The 19,848-nt window shown below is 53.2% G+C and overlaps 1 protein-coding gene across 1 annotated transcript in view; it reads right to left on the reverse strand.

Annotated features, from left to right (window-relative positions):
• Positions 1–19,848, reverse strand: part of LOC140904590 (uncharacterized) — a 565,656-nt gene that overhangs the window by 139,175 nt on the left and 406,633 nt on the right. The window contains 1 exon segment of the mRNA XM_073327022.1: positions 18,318–18,320. Within this exon segment, the coding sequence (XP_073183123.1) occupies positions 18,318–18,320 (3 nt within the window).

Here is a 19,848-nt window from a genome sequence, read left to right on the forward strand (position 1 = left end):
CCCATGTTTCAGGTCAGTGTGTGAAGCACGGTGCTGTGGTGGGGCTCTCTCCCGCACTCCTGTGGAAGTTGGTTCCCTGAGGCTAAATAATGAAAGAGCTCGGGCCAGGGGGATTGGATCACCGGGGTTTCCTAATTCCGACCTCTCCGGTGGGTTCCTGCTCCACTGGACAGTGTCATCCAAATAACATTGTTAGAAATCAATCATGAAAAGATGCGGAACGACAGAAATCCAGGGGGTTTCGGGACAGGGAGACCAATTCAGGCAATCAGAACAGCAGATAGGACACATTTTGAGCTCCTATGAGGCTCCAAGCAGACATTTTATAGATACGGAAACTGGTCAGGAATTCTTGGAAACTGGGTTAACACTTATCAAAGTATCTGTTTGCGTTAGGATGAGGGGGTTTGGGGGGTGGGTGTAAACTATTTCCCTGAATCAAGTTTCCACTGGCAGCTCAGTCCACCATGTCAGCGAGAGAAGAGCTGCGGTACCCGGGCATTGAGCTCCCCGAGGTCTTTAACACCACAGCCCTGGGGAGGGGGTGCTGAGAGGGACCATCCAGTGAGGAACACAAGTCCTTCGACCATCCACCACACCCTCTTTTGGAACGGCTGCTGATGGCTCACCCCATCTGTGGGAACTGTTATCCCCTCTGCCACCCTCTATCTGGGGATTTTCTCTTCTGCGCCTATCTGGCAGGGCAGCCCCCCTGTCTGAACCCCGATCTGCTCCCAGTTTTGTCCCTCTGCCCATCCCTCCCCTCCAATTTCCCCCCTTCAGGGGGATTTTCCCTGCCTTTGGTTGCAGGGAGCAGATGCTGGTGATGAGTGAGGGCAGCAACTTGCAGATGTCACTGAGCAGGTGATAAGAACAGAAGAGCAAAGAACGGCCAGATGGCGTCAGACCAAAGGTCCATCTAGCCCAGTGTCCATCTGCTGACAGTGGCCAGTGCCAGGTGCCCCAGAGGGAATGAACAGACAGGAATCATGCCGGGATCCATCCCTTGTCGCCCCATTCCCAGCTTCTGACAAACAGAGGTTAGGGACACCATCCCTGCCCATCCTGGCTAATCGCCATTGATGGACCGAGCCACCAGGAATCTCTCTAGTTCCCTGTCGAACTTTTTGATCCCAGGACCCTGCTCAGGAACAGGGAAGTGACCAAGTTCTAATAAAGAAGCAGCTTCTGATACCAGGGCAGCTCTTCTTCCTCCTCCCCTCCCATGGGGATGAGCAGCCCCCACAACTGTCTCTCTGCCCCAGGCCTCCTTCTCATCACCCCTTCAGCCTCCCTCCAAATATCCTCTTCTTCCCATCACCTCTTCAGCCCCCCATCACTCCCTTCAGCCTCCCCCAACTGCCCCAGTCTCCCTCCCCTCATCGTCCCCTCAACCTTCCCCCCCTTCCCAGGCTCCTCCCTAGCTGCCCTTTCAGTCTTTCCCCCCTACAACCAACTGCCCTCCTTCAGCCTTCCCCCCGAACCCCTCACCCAGCTGCCCTACCTGACCCCTTTCGCCTCCCTCCCCTGCAACTGCCCCTTCACCCCCTCACCCGCTCCCCTCCCTCTGCCTCTCCCCAAATCCCAGCTCCACCATGCTGAGGTTCCCTTCCCCACAACCATCTGCTTCCTTCCCATGGGGAACAGGGGCAGGAAATGCTTTTTGAAAAACCTGCTGCCAAATAAAAAGTAAAACAAGCCAAGCAAGCCCCTCCCTTGCTTTGTGTGTGTGTGTGGGGGGGGGGGGGTTGTTCTGAGCACACTCTGTTCAGGGAAGGGGTGGAGTTGGCCAAAGGGGCACCTTGAATCCTTAGCAGAGAATTCCTTTCTCCACGATGTTAGCTGAGCGTTGCTGTTAAATGTCAGCCGACGAATGCAGCATTTGAAACAATCTGAGGGTAAATCCCTTGCCCTCTCAGTTGCTGGAGTTCTCGCACCCTCTGCTCTTGGGAGGTCCCCATGTGATGTGGTGTCTTATTTCCATAGCGTCTTGTAGATTAGATGGGACCTCAGTTTCCATGGTAAAAAATGAAGCGTAACTCCTTCCCTTCCCCCATTTGACTTCGGAAAAATAAATTCTGTCCCCTCCCGCATCTCCAAACCAGCGCCCCAGGAGGTGCTGCGGCCAGGAGAGAGGTGCCTCGCCCCAGGCCCTGAGCTGCTGTGGTAAGAGAGGGCTTGGGTGGGGGTGAGTCCCCTCTCCCTGGGGCAACCTGCACCCCAAACCCCTCATCCCCAACCACATCCTGAACCCCACACCCCCAGATGGAGCCCTAACCCCCCCTGCACCCCAACCCTCTGTCCCATCACCATCTCCAGAGGGGATCACTCTCAGATCCACACCCACCTCTTTGGGAGGACCCCCCACAATGAGAGCAACCCCACACACACACTCCACACACACCCCTCCTTGGACGGGGGAGGGAAGCAGGGAAAAGGGGGAAAAGAAGCAAGCGAATAGGAGAAAAGAGGAAAAGGGAAACCAAAAAGGATAAACCCCCAGGGCCCCAGTGATTCCAAGGGTCACAGTCCGAGGTAGGAAATCAAATTCTGCCCCTTAAGCCAGTGTTTTCTGCGCCAAGAATTCTGCCTGCAGCAGGTGCATCAGACCCAACAGGTTCCAAACCTCTCGGAGCCTCTGCCCTTGTCGAAGGGACGTTCGTTTTCTGGCACAACCAGGGGTAGGAAAGGAGAAAACTCCACAGAGGCTCCTCCTCACACTCACAGACGGGAATCCTAATTCTCTCCCCATCCTCGAGGGGAGACCTGGAGAAGGAGACGTGCAGCAGCAAAGCCAGGGGGGTCTCCGAGACTGCCCTGGCCCTGCACCTCGGCCCTGCCCGGCTGATGTCGGGGTCTCTCTGTGAGGTCACCCCCTCCCCACCACCTTTGCCCAATGGGCTGAGTTCCTGCAAAAGGCCTTGGTGATGTCACTGCCCCACCCACCCCTCCCCTCCAAGCTGATGTCCTGCCCCTGCCCAGCCTCTTTGGAGGTTGGAGTTGTTGCCCCTGGATCGAGGGTTGCCAACTTCCACGCCCAACAAAACTGAACACCCTTGTGCCCCCCTTCGCCGAGGTCCCGGCCCGCTCACAGCATCGCCATCTCCCTCCCCTCCGTCGCTCCCTCTCCCCCACGCTCCCACACTCGCTCATTGTCACCACACTGAGGAGGGCTGGGGAGGGCCCCTTTTCAACTGGGTGTTGTCGGGACGCACCTGGGAAGGAGGGCTGCCTGCCAAGCACCTTTAGGAGGAGGCGTCCCTCCCTGTCAGAAAATCATCTCCCTCCCTCAGCTCAGGGATGGCCTGAATTGCCCCTTCTCCTGGCAGAGCCAGAGGATTGGAAGCCTCACTCATTGCCACACTCAGTGCTTCCGACACACACAGACTCACACACACATCTTGCAAGGAAAACCTCACCACGGAGCCACATGCACCTGTTGCTTCCCTGCCCCCCTGCTCTCCAGAATCCAATCCCAAGGAAAGCTTGTCGGGCCCAGAGCTGGCAGGGCGTCCGGTGCTGGAGCATTGAAGCTACCGTGACGGCACTCAGAGGAAAGAGGCGGAGAGATGCAAGTTAAGAATTGGCCAGTCAGGTTTCCAGTCCCCTCCCAGGTCATTCCCTCACTCGAGCACAGGGGCACATCTCAATTCTCAGCTGGCTCAGTCGAGCTGCATCGTTCTTGTTTCCACTCAGTCAGGTTTGAGGCCTGTTTCGCACCCTGTCTTTGAGAAGACAGTCAGAAACTACTCTCTGAAACAGCCAATGCAGGAGGACGTGTTATCGCTCCTGCCCCAACACAGACAGACAAAGAGAGAAATGTTCTCGCTTTGAGGGTGGGACTCCCTGCCCTGGGCCAAAGACGAGCACCTCTCTTTGACCTTGGTCGCTCCTTCAGCTTTTCTTTCAGCAGGGAGCCCGAGAGCTCAGGTGCTGGAGCGCTGCGTTGGTCAGTGAAGCTCGGTGAGCTCCAATGTCACTCGGCTCTTCTACCAGCAAGTCAAAACACAGGAAGGATTTCCTCATTTGACAATACTGGGGCTGTCTGAGGGTCTGTCCACACTGCACACTGAGCCTGTCTCTATGTGGCCTGGGCTTGCTGACTTGTGTTGCCAAGCCGGTGTTTGAGCATCCGGACTGCAGGGGAAACTCAGGCCTCACACTGTGTCTATCTGTCAAGGTTCCTTCCCCACTCTGAACGCTAGGGTACAGATGTGGGGACCTGCATGAAAACCTCCTCAGCTTACTTTTACCAGCTTAGGTTAAAACTTCCCCAAGGTACAAACTATTTTACCTTTTGCCCTTGGACTTTCGCTGCTACCACCAAAAGTCTAACCGGGTTTTTTATTAGGAAAGAGCCGTTTGGAAACGTCTTTCCCCCCCAAATCCTCAACAAAATATTGCACCCTCGTTCCTGGGGAAGGTTTGGTAAAAATCCTCACCAATTGGCATAGGTGACCACAGACCCAGACCCTTGGATCTTAAGAACAATAAAAAAACTTTCAGTTTCTTAAAAGAAGAATTTTAATAGAAGAAAAAGTAAAAAGAATCACCTCTGTCAACTCAGGATGGTAAATACCTTACAGGGTAATTAGATTCAAAACATCGAGAATCCCTCTAGGTAAAACCTTAAGTTACAAAAAGACACAAAAACAGGAATATCCATTCCATTCAGCACAGCTTATTTTCTCACCCATTTAAAGGAATCAGAATCTAACGCATATCTAGCTAGATTACTTACTAAGTTCTAAGACGCCATTCCTGTTCTGTCCCCGGCAAAAGCATCACACAGACAGATCCCGACCCTTTGTTTCTCCCTCCCCCCAGCTTTTGAAAGTATCTTGTCTCCTCATTGGTCATTTTGGTCAGGTGCCAGCGAGGTTACCTTTAGCTTCTTAACCCTTTACAGGTGAGAGGATTTTTCCTCTGGCCAGGAGGGATTTAAAGGTGGTTAGCCTTCCCTTTCTATTTATGACTCTCTCCTACCGCAGGAAGTCATCCTAAGTTACGCTGCTCCCGCTGCGTGAATAACAGAGCTGGATTTGACGTCGCTTCGGTCGACTTACTGCTGTGTCTACACTGGGCTGGGTTGACGGGAGACGCTCTTCGGTCGACTTCCCTTCCTCCTGCCGTTCCCGGCGCAGTCCCAACGGCGACCGGAGAGCGCTCTGCTGTCAATTTAGTGGGTCTTCACTCGACCCCCATGACATCAACCCCCAGTGGATCCACCGCAGCAAACAGAGCCTCCCAAACATGCTGCCCCATCCACACGGCACCACTTAGACCCGAGTGGGAAATTCAGCTCCTGTGGGGTGTGTCACCCTCATCCGCTGAAGATGCTCCCCGAGTCTCCAGGGATTCCTGCCCTAACTGCTCTCCAGACGGTTTGTGTCCATACGCTCCCCGCGGGGAGGCTGGGAGTGGCCTGGTTACAAGCGCTGGTTGCTCAGGCCTGGCAGGGAAGGGAAGCTCCGGGCAGCATTGACAGTCTGGAGATCCCTCCGGGGAAGCACAGGTGGAACAGGCGGGGAGGCGAAGCTGCGGGGTCCTGCGGACGCCCTGAAACCAGCTCACAGACCCCCGGGGGTCACACTGCCCTTCACGCTGTTGCAGTAATGTTTGTACAAGGCGTGACGCTGAAAGAGCAGCTTGTGTCAGAGTGTATTCAGGCCAACGGATGTGTGTGTTAGTAGAGATCAAAGCGACTGTTCAATGTTCAAATGTATTGGGTGTTTAAACCTCCTGAAAACTCGTGGAATGTTGTTTGCACTGTTTTCACGTCTCTGTGTCCTGTTACGCTGTGATAGCAAAGAGTTGCCTTGTGTGGACCCCTGTCACTAAATAACCCCTCAAAGGAGAATGAAGGTGTGTGGGATGCAAGTGAAGAAAAGGTTCATTTCCAAAGAAGGGGTGGTAAGAAGCAGGATTCCTGGGCGGGGGGCAGGAGGGTGTGGTTTGCACTGTTGTTGCCCAGAGTGGGAATGGGGAACTGGGCTCTGGCTTAAAGCGGTGTCAGGCTTCGAGGGGCTGGGTTCAGAGCTGGAGGTTCGGGTTGGGGTGAGGGTTGGGCTACAGCTTTGGTTCAGGGGTTTCGAGTTGGGGGGCAGGTTATGGGGTCAGGGTTCCAGTTGGGTTCGGGGTAGGGGGTGGGGTTTAGATTTTGGGGGGAGGGTTTGGCCAGCAGCAGCATAGAAGTGCGGGTGGCAATGGGGTGCAGCCAATAGTGATAAGTCGGGGGTCTTTTAGGTCGTTTTAGTGTCAGTAGCACCCTGGGAAGGGGGGAGGGTCATGTTTACGACAGGGGGCTAAAGTGTTGGGGAAGGGGGTGGCAAGTTGACCCATCCCACTTCGCACTTCCCACACGGACACGCACAATACGGCGAACGCGCGGACGCACACACGTCACACACACACGATGACACAAAACAGCACACAACGCGACACACAAAGTAACACACGACACAGACACACACACAACACGACATGGAAAGCATCACACACATGACCCACAACATGTCTCACACACACACACGCTCAACACAACACGACCCACAACATGTCACACTCACACACTCAACGACACACAGCACGTTGCACGTACGTCACACACACACAACGTCGGACCCACAGTTTGTTGCATGTCGCACGTATGACGTCACGCACAGGTCGCACCACGCACATGCACACGCACAACACGTCACACGCACGCAAACTCTACGTCACAGACACAACACAGACAACACGACACACGACACAAAATGGCACACGACACTGAGACACACACACACGACACTGACACATTGCACATGAAACACACAGCACGTCGCACGTCACACACAAGATGTCGTACTTTACATGTCACACGCACAACACGTAGCACACAGCACGTCGAGTGTTGCTCGTGCATCACACATCGCAAGTTGTAGACCCCACGTTTCATGTTATACTCACAACACATCGCACACAGCCTGCCGCACGTTGTAGACAGGACACAACGTCGCACACACAACACACTGCGCGTCGCACATAAACAGCACGTCAGGCGAACACTGCACATTGCACACGCATAACACGTCTCACGCGCGCACAACACGACACACACCAACAAAACACTCAAGACAACACACACACAACCACATCTCACACACACACACGACACCACATGACACACAATATCTCACACACACAAACACGTCTCTCACACACGCCAACACACACACACAACACACGCCCACACACACACACGACACATGATGTCGCACACACGCGGACACACACAATGTCTCTCACATGCCGACATACGACGTCTCTCACACACGACACCGACACACACACACGACACACAACGTCTCACGCACACACAACACCGACACACACCACACATGACGACTGACACACACACAACACACGGCCTCTCACACACACACACACCCAACACATGACATCTCACACACGACGTCTCACACAAACACACGACGTCTCTCACAGACACCCACACATGCCCACACACACACAACATACGCCCACACCCGCACACACACACTCGCCGACACCCGCTGACACACGACATCTCACACGCCCACGACACGACATACGACACGTCACACACACACAAGACGGCAGAGGACACGACACCGAAATCACACCCCGGAGACGACCCCCCGCGGGGGCGAGAGCGGAGCGGGGACGGTCGGGGGAACTCGGTCTCTGGGCGGCGCGTGGGGCCGGTGTGGGCGGGAGGGAAGAGGGCGGCAGGGCCGAGGGCGAGATTCCCAGCCCCCGTCGAGCGCTGTGGAGCGAGGGCTCCGGCTCGGCTCTCGCAGCGGCTCTGGCGAGGAATGGTGCCGGAGCTCTCGCCGGAGGGGAACGCGGCAGGAGGGGCCTGAGCCGCTTGGGCCTCTTTCCAAGGAGGCGGAACCAGGCCTCTGCTCTCTGCCCGCTGCAGACCCAGCTGCCAGGTCAGCGCTGCCAGTTCCTCGTCCGCACTCGCCGTCTTCTCGTGTGTTCGCCAACTCGCTCTCTCCCCTCTGCTCTCCTGGTGCCGTCTCCCTTGGTAGGACACGGGTAGGTGTGCATTCCCACAGGTGAGGTCTCGGGAGCCATGGAGACGTCGGAGCGGACGAAGATCATGCAGGGCAGTAGAAAGGCTGCAGAAAGTACCTGAAGAGACAAAGGGAATGAGAGGGGGGGAGTCCAGACTAAGACAGGAGTCTAGTCTGTAAAGAGAAACAACGGGAAGTCTAAGCTACAGAAACTCTTCAAGTTGCCAAAAGACATTTAGGATGGGAAATTACTTCTTGAATCCAGTCTCTTTAAGATCTTAGGCTTAGTATGTGGGTGTATTTGTATTTGCTTAGCAATCTGCCTTCTTCTGTTTGCTATCCCTTATAATCACTGAAAATCTGCCTTTTCTAGTGAAACTATTTGTTGTTTATTATTATTATTAAACTCAGTTTGTGCAACGGGTGCTCCGGGAGGAAATGATTTGTGTGTTACTCCAAGGGGCCGCCCGGTGACACTGTTGCTCCATAAGGGAAATGATTTGTGCTATACCTGGTTTAGCCACCCACTGTCACTGTTGGTCCAGGAGGGAAATGATTTGTGCAATACCTGAATTGGCCACACTGTGTCCCCATTGCTCCGTGAGGAAATGCTTTCTGCATTACTCCAAGTGGCCACCCGGTGTCACTGTTGCTCCGTTAAGGAAATTATTTGTGCATTACCCAGAGTGGCCACCGAGTGTCACTGTTGCTCCATTAGGGAAATGCTTTGTGCAATACCTGGATTAGCCACCCGGTGTCACTGTTGCTCTGTGAGGGAAATGGTTTGTACATTATCTGGATTGGCCACCTGGTGTCACTGTTTCTCCACGATGGAAATGGTTTGTGCAGTACCCTGAGGGGCCACCCAAGACAACACACAGAAAACACGACAGACAACACTGACACATACACACACAACACGACACCGACACACACAGAGAGAACACTCTCACACACACACAACACAGGACACCGAAAGACACAAACAACATGACACACAAATAAACTGACACACAAAACAGCACACAACAAGACACACAAAAATCACACACAACACACGACACCGACACATACACACACACACACTTGATGACGCACAAAACAGCAGACAACGTGACAAAGAAATCACACACGACACCGACACACACACACAATATGACACACAACACCTCACATGACACACAAAACGGCACACGTGACACACACACACAACACGATGCACAAAACTTCGCACACAAAATATCACACACCCACACACAACACGACACACGATACCGACACACGACACACAAAACGGCACACAACACGAGACACAAAAATCTCACACAACACTTGACACCAACACACACAACATGCACACAAAACGGCACACACCGTCACATGCACACAACACGGTATACAACATGGCACACACACACACTCAACACGGACCACAACACGCACACATAAACACATCTCACACACAAAACAACACACAAGTCACACACACAACACGTCACACGACACACGCAACACGACACACACAGCACGTCACACGGCAGAAGGTTTCATCGAGGAGGAGGATGTCCCGGGGTCCCCGGGCGATGCTCTGGGACTGCTCCCCAGGAAGCCAGGCAGGACTCTGGGGGAGTCTCCTCTTGGGGAGCAGCCTGTCTGCAGGACACACAGCTCCCCCGGCTCCACCTTCCTGGCTCTGACCTCGGAGCCTTCAGCCTCCTCTGCCCCTCCCTGCGCTTCCCACAGCCAGTCCGCCCAGGCGGGGTCCTGGGGGGGGCAGAGGGTCCTGCCCCCCAACTCCGCAGTCAGACGGGACTCTCAGCCAGCCAGGAAAACAGAGGTTTATTAGACCACAGGGACATGGTCTAACACAGAGCTTGTAGGTGCAGAGAACAGGACCCCTCAGCCGGGTCCATTTTGGGGGGGGGCAGTGAGCCAGACAACCCCGTCTGCCCTTCACTCCATGTCTCCAGCCAGCCCCCAACTGAAACTCCCCCCAGCCCCTCCTCCTCTGGGCTTTGTCCCTGTCCCCGGCCAGGAGGGCACCCGATTCCTTTGTTCTCCAACCCTTTAGCTCTCACCTCGCAGGGGGGAAGGGCCCAGGGCATCAGGTGCCAGGAAAGAGGGTGTCGGCCATTCTCTGTGTCCAGACCCCTGCACACACCTGCCCTCCAGAGCTCTGCAACGATCATACACCCTTACCCCACCCCCTAGATCCTTAAGAACTGCATAGGGGAAACTGAGGCACCCCCACACAATTCAGAGGAAACATGAAGTCCCGCTTCATCACAGATGACTCCAGGAAGTGAGTTGCTTGCTATCCTACCATGTTTTTCTCTGTCTCTCCTCTAGTACGTTGGCCAACACACACATTCTGTCTCTGTCTCTCTCCTCTCCTGGTGCCAACGATGACCAGACCCCAGGTGCCTGGGCCCCAGTGCCCCGCCTGTGCTCCATCTCTTCCTGTATCTGCCTCGCCCCTTCTCCCAGCCCACACTGCCCACCGCTGCCTGGATGATTTCCCCCTCTCCTCCACTGCACCCCCCTCTGTGGGGTCCCTGCCACTCACCGTCTGCCTCCTCTCCTCCACCCCCTCCCCCGCTTCCCCACGGGTCACTCTGGGGGCCGGTTTTCTTCACCATCTTCGTGCATGATCTGGAGGATGGGATGGATTGCACCCTCAGCAAGTTCGCAGATGACACTAAGCTGGGGGGAGAGGGAGATACGCTGGAGGGTTGGGATAGGGTTCAGAGTGACTCAGACCAATTAGAGGATTGGGCCAAAAGAAATCTGATGAGGTTCAGCAAGGACAAGTGCTGAGCCCTGCACTGAGGAGAGAAGAATCCCATGCAGTGCCCCAAGTGTGCCATGTCCCCGCCCCGAACCGACCCTCCCGGAGCATCCTCAATTCCATGAAACAGCTGTTCTGGGGTGGGCAGGAAGTGCTGGGAGGGAGAGTGGGGAGTTGCTCAGTGGGGGTGTGTCTCTCTGGGTGGGGTCTGTGTCTGTTTATGCACAAGCTGATTGTGATGTCACGGAGGCCAACAGCAAAGAGTGTTGGGGGTCAGCATTCTTGCCCTGCCGTCAGTCTGCCAACTGGCTTGGTTGACAACGGCTGGTGACCCAAGGAGCTGCTGAGAGACGCGGACCATCCCTCTGTCAACAACTTCTTGAATCAGCTATTTCCACAGGTGTTTGAGGAACAAAAGGATGAGTTTTTACAGAAGGTAATTCCCAGATTCTTTCCCTGCTCATTAGATCGCACACGACAGGTCGGCGCCTCCTTCTCCTGGGGACGGGTGGGGGCGGGTGTGGCAACAGGCAGGTCTCAGCGTTCCCTTTTGATTTGAAAGTGGCCGTCTCTCAGGTCTCCTCCTGCTTCAGCCGGTCAGGTTCTTTGGAGGCAGATTTAGATGATTTTATCTTTCAGCAGACTAGTTGGGGGGAATTTCCAGGGATAGAACCAAAAGGGAAGATAACAAAACTCGTGTAGAATTTAGATTGAGATCTCCATCAATAGTCTTTCCCTTGGAGTTGTCCCTAATGCACTCCTTGCCTTCAAGTTGGGAATAGAAACCCTTTGTCTCCTGTCATGACTGCCAAAGAAATGTGTAAATGAGGATATTCTATGATTCTATGATTTACACCCATCAGGGGACACTGTCTTTTTGAGGTGGGTGCAGCTGGCTTGGGATGGTGCTGATGATGGATAGAAAACAGGCTGGAGTCAATGACAGATGGGACCACAGAAGGGGAAGGGGAAGGGCATCTCCATAGAAGGTCCTGGGTGCTCAGATACCCCAGTTCTAGGTACCCTGGCCTGTCCCAGAGAGAAAAGACAAAGAGGGGCCCAGCCCCCCGACAGTCATCCCATGGACAAGAATCTGGTTGGGAGTGGGCTGAAGGTTCCCGCTGGACAAAGGGGAGCTGAAGTCCCCCAGCGTCCTGGAATTTAAGCAATGCAAGCTTCAAACCCTGCACGGGTGGGGCCTGAGGGGCACCCGCAGAAGGTTGGGCTGGACAGGGGCGGCAGGTTTCTACAATTTTTGGTGGTTTCCAGAATGGGACCAAGTCCTGCCTCCCCGTCCACCTCCCCCCACATCTGCCTAAGGCTCTGGGAGTTTGGGTATGGGAGGGAGAGGGAAAGGGGTTGGGCTCTGGGAGGGAGTTTGGGTGTGGGCTGTGGGTTGCGGCAGGGGGTTGGGGTGCAGGAGGGAATGAAGGGTGGGGGTCTGGGCTGGGGCAGGGTGTTGGGGTGCAGGAGCAGGTGTGGGGCAGGCTCTGGGAGGGAATTGGGTGTGTGGTGTGGGGTCTGGGCTGGGGCAGGGGGTTAGGGTGCAGGAATGGGTGGGGTGGCCAGGTTCTGGGAGGCAGTTTGGGTGCAGGGGGTGGGCTCTGGGCTGGGGAAGAGGGTTGGGGTGCAGGAGGGGGTGCGGGCGCAGGCTCTGGGAGGGAGTTTGGGTGCAGGGGGTGGGCTCTGGGTTGGGGTCGGGGGTTGGGGTGCAGGAGAGGGTGCAGGTCGGGCTCTGGGAGGGAGTTGGGTGCAGGGGGTGGGCTCTGGACTGGGGAAGAGGGTTGGGGTGCGAGAGCAGGTGTGGGGGGAGGCCTGTGGGAGGAACTTTGGGTGCGGGATCTGGGTTGGGGTTGGGGGTTGGGGTGCAGGAGGGGGTGCGGGCGCAGGCTCTGGGAGGGAGTTTGGGTGTGGGGTGTGGGCTCTGGGCTAGGGCATGGGGGTAGGGTGCAGGAGGGAGTGCAGGGGGTGGACTCTGGGAGGGAGTTTGGGTGCAGGGGGTTGGGGTCTGGGCTGGGGCTTGGGATGCAGGAGAGAGTGAGGATGCAGCTCTTACCTCAGGGATCTCCCAAAAGCGACCCACACCCCCCTCTGGCAGCAGCTCCTAGGTGGGGGGTCTCTGCCCATCGCTGCCCACGGACACCACCCCAGCAGCTCCCATTGCCACAGATGGCAGAGTCGGCCCTCGGGGCAGGGGCAGCATGTGGAGATCCCCCCATCTCCGGGGCTGCAGGGACGCGCCAGCCGCTTCCGAGACTGGCAGGCCACACGGAGTGTAAGCAGTGTCAGGGTGAGCCTCACCCTGACATCTGGTGGTGAGGTCTGGCAAGTTGTGGAAAAGAACTTCAGGGGCCAATCTCATTTGCATAGGCACACCCACCCCGCCTAGAACGAGGCCATAGCTGCCCAAATGCTCACTTTGGCTGCTGTGGGATCCCCAGTGTCTCTGTTATTGGGGCAGGAAGAATAAATTGTTATTACCCTGATTATGGGAACTGTGCTGGGAACTGTACTTGGCCTTTTGTTATGATGGAGGGACTCACCATCAACTAAGTAGCAATCGCTAGGCAAGGGTCATGGGTTCCAAAATGCTGTGAATTGAGAGAAGTTGGGGATGAGTATTAATAGTTTGTGGTATGGGTTCCTTGATGAGGGCCTTGCATGCTAATGGCCCTTTCTTTTCTCTCTCCACTGTGAAATCTCAGAGCTAATCTGGATTCCATTAGGAGTCTAGTTACAGGCTGCTGAGCTCACTTTGGGCTAATGGTGTCCCAGCACTGAGGCTCCCCTACTACAAGCGGACTTCACCAAAGAGCTGAACTGAGTAAGAGCCGAAATCACTGAGCGTTGTGTTAAGTAGTGGGGGAGCCTGAAGATCTATTGTGGAGAAGTTTGTGGGACGGCTGGAGTGCCTCGTGGACAGGCTGGTGGAGCAGTTCATGGGACGGCGGGAGCTGCTGGTGGGCTGCGGAGCGGAGCTGAGCGAAGCCGTTCGTGGGGCGGCTGGTGGAGTGGAGGCCTATGGAGCTGTGGGGCGGTCAGTTTCAGATCATGTAAGGTGCCTTTTACCCCCGCCCCCATCTCCACCCAGTTTGGGAGGTAAAGCTCTGCAGATAAACTTTTGAACTTTGGGGCTGCCCTGACCAGGGACAGAGACTTTTGGGTCATTGGACTTTTGGGACTTTGGGTGATTTGGGGTTGCTGGACTCAAGAACCAAAGGGAAAGGGCATGCCCCAATTTGCTTGGGGTGGGTTTTTTTTTTGCTCGTGGGTTGTGTTATGAATCCTGTTGGTGCTGTTTCCCCAACATAATGCCACATTGTTTCTCTCTGTTATTAAAAGGCTTTTGCTACACTCAGACTATGTGCTTGCGAGAGGGGAAGGATTGCCTCTGGGAGGCGCCCAGCGGGGGTGGTACATATTTGTCCCAGGTCACTGGGTGGGGGCTCGAGCCGGTTTGCACTGTGTTATTGGAATGGATCCCCTAGATACTGAACCCGGTCCTTGTTGCTGCCAACTCTGACGGGCAGAAGGGTTACACGGAGCGAGGGTGGGCAGGAAGCCGCCTTAGCCCCCTTGTGCTGCCGGTGATGGCGGTGGGGGTCCCCGGGCCCTTTTAAATTGCCCGGGGGCAGCAGGTGGGGCTGGGGGAGACACCGGGCCCCGGACTTGGGTGGAGCCAGGCCCCCGTGGTTTTATGTTGCTGGAGCCTGGGCACCAGGGGCCCAGATGAGGCGCCTCCCCTGCGGCTGGAGGAGCATGGGTGCTAATCCACGTTTTGGCGGGTTGGTTTTTGGAGGGTTAAATGAAGGCAGCCTCTGCTCTGGGCTCGCCCAGTTTCAGGGCCTGACGCTGCTTTGCACAACGATGAATCTCGGAACAGGCCAGCACTGAAATGACGGCAGAACCTGAGGAACGAAAAGCCTCCGGGTTCGTCTGTGGGCCTTGACGCCGAACGTGAGCCGTAATTTGTCTCGCTTTGTGGCTGCGGCCGGTAAAATGTCAGGACAAAGTCATCCCAGTGACTGTGACACTGGGTTTGAGGCGGCTTTGGTCTTATTAAAATGTAACTAGCATGGAACACTTGTGTTTTTAAAGGTGGCTTCCCCAAGCAATCCCAAGTTGTTCTTCCCAGAGCTGGGTGATGGTGAGCAGCAGGGGATCTCCCCAGTCTGTGGGGGAATCTCTCTGGGCCCCACTGTTAGTTCTCCAGACTTTCTCCCCCTAACCACGCACACCGCTCCCCCACCCATTATCAATGCTTTACAGCCACCCGTCCCTCCCCTTATGGGATACAGCCTCTCGGTGCCAGAGACTGACTGGGGCTCCCCTCTGCATGGCCCCAATGGGGAAGGAAAGGGACCGATGGGGGAGGAAGAAGATGGGCAGAAGGAGTCAAATGGGGCTAAACGAGAATAGAGGAGATTTGCTTCCTGTTAAAATGGACTGGAGTCTCATTGCTGGAAAGCCACACCTTGAGTGAGGTTTGAACTGGCAGCCTTTCAATTGCCAGGCAAAGGTGCTAACCACAGAGACGGATCACGGCCGACTTCCCAGCGCTGTCCACGGAGCCCCTGCAGGGGTGCAAGTGGTTAGTGCAAAGGGCAATATTGCTGGGGTTGTGAGTTCAAACCTTCCCTGCAGCCCTGGTTTCTATTACCCCATGGAGCTTCCCCAGCTTGCTTGTCCTAATTCACATGGAAAGTACCATGAGAGGAAGGTCTGAAATGTGGACGTTGGTGCAAAGCTTGGGACCCCCCACCAATGCTGCCATTAGCTGTGGGTGGGTTGCTCAGGGGCAGGGAGAATTGATTTCTTTGCTGCTGAGAAAGCTGCCAGGACAGGTCCGTGGGCACCAGAGCTCCCCGCTTCTTCCAGCACACGCCAGGCTCTGTCACTCCTGGAGGAGGGTCATAGAATCATAGAAGATCAGGGTTGGAAGGGTCCTCAGGAGGTATCTAGTCCTACCCCCTGCCCAGAGCAGGACCAACCCCAACTAAATCATCCCAGCCAGGGCTTTGTCAAGCCTGACCTTAGAAACTTCTAAGAAAGGGGATTCCACCACTTCCCTAGGTAATGCATTCCAGTGTTTCACCACCCTCCTAGTGAAAAGGTTTTTCCTAATATCCAACCTAAATCTCCCCCACTGCAACTTGAGACCATTCCTCCTTGTCCTGTCATCTGCTATCACTGAGAATAGTCTAGATCCATCCTCTTTGGGTCCACCTTTCAGGTAGTTAAATGCAGCTATCAAATCCCCCTTCATTCTTCTCTTCCGTAGACTAAACAATCCCAGTTCCCTCAGCCTCTCCTCATAACTCATGTGTTCCAGTCCCCTAATCATTTTTGTTGCCCTTTGCTGGACTCTCTCCAATTTATCCACATCCTTCTTGAAGTGTGGGGCCCAAAACTGGACAGTGCTCAAATAAATCGGTTAGCCTCTAAGGTGCCACAAGTCCTCCTGTTCTTTTTTTTTAGTTATTAAAGAAGTGTCAGTAAAAGGTCAGAATGCGATCGTCTCAGTCCTTCTCTTGAAAAGTGTAAGCTCATTAATTAGTTCGCCACTTCATCAAAAATAAAGGGGACATGCACCAGCCTTTGTCATGTGAGCAACTTTCCCAAGCACTTTGGACAAACTCAGGAGTAAGTATAAAATAGTAAAATAAGTTTATTAACTCCAGAAAGTTAGATTTTAACTGAGTATAAGTATTGGTCACAGAGGTCAAAAGTGGTTACATAACAAATGAAAACAGACTCCCAGTCTAAACTCTAATTTGAATATACTAAGCAAGAATTGGATCAAACAGCTTTTCTCACTCACTGCTTGCTCCAGGCCATGTTGAGTTCTTAATACACAGACTGAATTCCCTCTCAGCCTGAGACCAATCTCTGCAGTTCAAATTCTGAGTCTTCCAGACAATCTTCCAGGTGTTGAGATTGGGGAAGAGACAGGCCACGTGGAGGTGTCTTTGACTCTCATTCATATTTTTTCTCCAGCTGCTAGGTAGATTCTTGCCGTGATGCTGGGGTTAGTTAGCCCCCAATATGGAGCAGCAGTTTGCCTCCTGCACCTTGTGGTAGGCATGTCACAGCTCCTTCATTTTGACCCCGCACGGCAGTGTGTCCCTGTCATGGCCCCTTCCTATCATGCATCATGAAATCTGAGTGCGCACCTCGGGAGTTACACCGCAGAAAGCTGCTTTCCTGTGCAGAAACTTGCCCGTGTAGACAAGCCCGCAGAGGACTTCCATAAGAACGCACGACAGGTCATAGACTGGGTCAGACCAATGGTCCGTCAAGCCCAGTGTGCTACCTGAGAGCGACCAGTGCCAGATGCATTGGAGGGAAAGAACAGAACAGGCTTGTTGACCTGCAAGGTGAGGGTCTTTCACCTTTATATTTAACTTAATTGTTGTCGATTCCTACTTATCCTATATCTAACTACCCCTCCTCTGAGGTCTCTGGGCAAATCAGGTGTGAACCACTCCTTTGACACAGACGTGTCCCAATCCAGCTGAATTGAGGCAGAATTTGGGCCAATGTCAGTTTGGAAAAGGCCTGCTTCACCCAGCAGGTTTCTCAAAGTATCCGTTGCTGTGAACCGCATGTCGTGTGGATGTGCGAACTCCAAAGATAGCAAACTGAAAAAAAAAAACCTCAAAGCCGGTTCTGAGGTTTCCAGAGCCAGGCCTGAGGGTTAAAGAGCTGTGCTCAAAAGGACAAGGGGGCTCAGCAGCGATAAAAAGAACTAGTTGCAAAAACAAAACAAAAATTACATGGAAAAAAACCAACCAAACAACAACCACCCAGAAAAGCTCCCATCGCTCGCCCATCACCATTGTAGATCTTGACATCTCCTGCCTAATGTGACATCTTTGCTTTGCGAACAAGAGCCCTGGGGAACTCTCTGGCTCTTTCCCTCTCACTGGGGAAAAGGTTCCACATCTTGTCTCAAGTAGTTTTCCTCCAAACAGAAGATTTATTTTAAAATTTACCAAATAAATTCCATTTGAAATAGAAATCATTCCAGTCTATACTGGGTCTCTATTCTCGTACATGCTATTTCTCTCACATTTTCCCCCAAACCTGATTCCTTTGGAGTCAGGTTTTTATTGCAGGATTAGCCACCTTTTGCTATTTTGTAGGAGGGGGCTAGAAGAAAACCTGAATTATACTGTAACACTGAAAGTTATCACAGAATCAGCCTCTTACCTTACACTAATAAACTTCATGTGCAATTTCCTTGTTGCTGGTAACAATTTCTTCAAAGATTACAAACTATAAACCTTTAGGGCAGTTTTCTCTTAATTCCCATTTTCACCCAGTGAGCTCTGTGTGAAGTCACATTCGACCATAACCTAGGAGCCTTCCATTTCTGAGGGTTCATTTCTCCCTGGGTCTTCTCCCAGAAGTGTGGGTGGAAGGGATCTCACACTACGGGGGAAGGCTGCATCATGAGAAAAACCACCTGTGCTCTACTTTCACACTTTCTAATCTTTCAGAGTAGCAGGAGGTGGAAAAGTGAGACACATGCATTAGACTCAAGAGCAAAACTAAGAGACCAAACCACAGACTCTGGACTCAGCATTCATGTATCCTGCAGTCTGAACTTGGAATCTGTTACATTCCCTCATTGGCTACCATCATTTAACCAACACGGAAGTGCTTCTTGTCCAGCAAGGCAGCCAGTTTGGGACCCATAGGCATGGCATGGCTCTGAAGGAATCAGCTGTTTCTCTCTGTGCTTCAGGAAACTTGGGATCCAAATGGTAAAAGACACTTGTTCCCAGTTTCATCATGGCATCCTTTAGAAGTGTGAGCAATTCTAAAAACAGTTTACCTTGGCCACAGGTCACCATAGCGTCCATCTCTGGGGTGAAAATCAACCACTCGTACCTCTCATTTCTACCTGAGTTCTTGTCAAATCTTTGACCTTAGTTGTAGCAATTTTACACGGCTCTGGCGTAGAATTCTTCACCAACCACACGACATACCAGTAGCGATACTGAGGTAGAACTCCCCCAAATATGCCCTTTTGTTTCTTTAATCTGGTGCAACAGATTTAAATAAGGGACTAAATTCAGGTGCGGCTTAGAATCCCTCTAAGACACCAAATGTCAGGTATCTACTCAAAATGGGTGTCTTTCTGCAGCTCTATCACATTCCTCATGGATGTCATTTCCTACACATTTACAGCATCTCCCAGGAGTGAGCTGAACAGAAATGTCACTTCCATTTTTCCCATCTCTACCTAGGAAGGGATTGCATTTCCCAAATAAGAGGCAACATGCACCTGATTAGGAAGGGAAGATCTTCAGGAGCAACCTCCTGCAGGGCATGGGCCACAACTGCTTTGGGAGGCAAATGAATGGGTCTTTTGCTTAGTTCCAAATCATTTACTAGAGAATCCTCTTCCCAACCCCTTCGGGAAATAATGACCTTATTAATTGAAGAACAGGGGGATTGGGATGGCGATGGAGAATCCCTCTGATTTACCCTATGTTCTTCTGTTGTTACAGAGGGGAAAAGACATTTTTCCCTCTCCCTGCTCTTTGTTATACTTCAATATATTTTAAGGGAGGAAAACGGAAGTAAAAATATCTGCCTTCAGGAAAACCTGAAGCAACAGCGCTCTGATGAACTGTGACAACTGGGAATGAAACAATATGTTCCTGGTGGGGGAACTTGATGACTAACAATTGTTTTTAAATGGGGGAACAGTATAACTGTGATGCTCAGGGTTTGTTTAGACTAGGAAAAGTGATGGAGTTTAGGTCAGGTCAAGGGGAAAGCTAATGCCAACCACTGCACCTCGGCTGCATCTGCACGACAACTGTAATTGTCTTTTAACACCAAGATCACTAACTTGAGCAGCCAACGCCATGTACAGTCCTAGTGGATGTATGGCATGGGTAGTTTTTGCCTCAGTGTAGCTTGTTGGGAACAAACCTCTCTCCCCCACCTGGAGCTGATGAACATTCCTGGCTGGAGGGACACACGCTCCTTCGACTCAAAAGG

Source organism: Lepidochelys kempii, unplaced genomic scaffold (genome assembly GCF_965140265.1).
Source record: "Lepidochelys kempii isolate rLepKem1 unplaced genomic scaffold, rLepKem1.hap2 scaffold_37, whole genome shotgun sequence".
Lineage (NCBI taxonomy): Eukaryota > Metazoa > Chordata > Testudines > Cheloniidae > Lepidochelys > Lepidochelys kempii.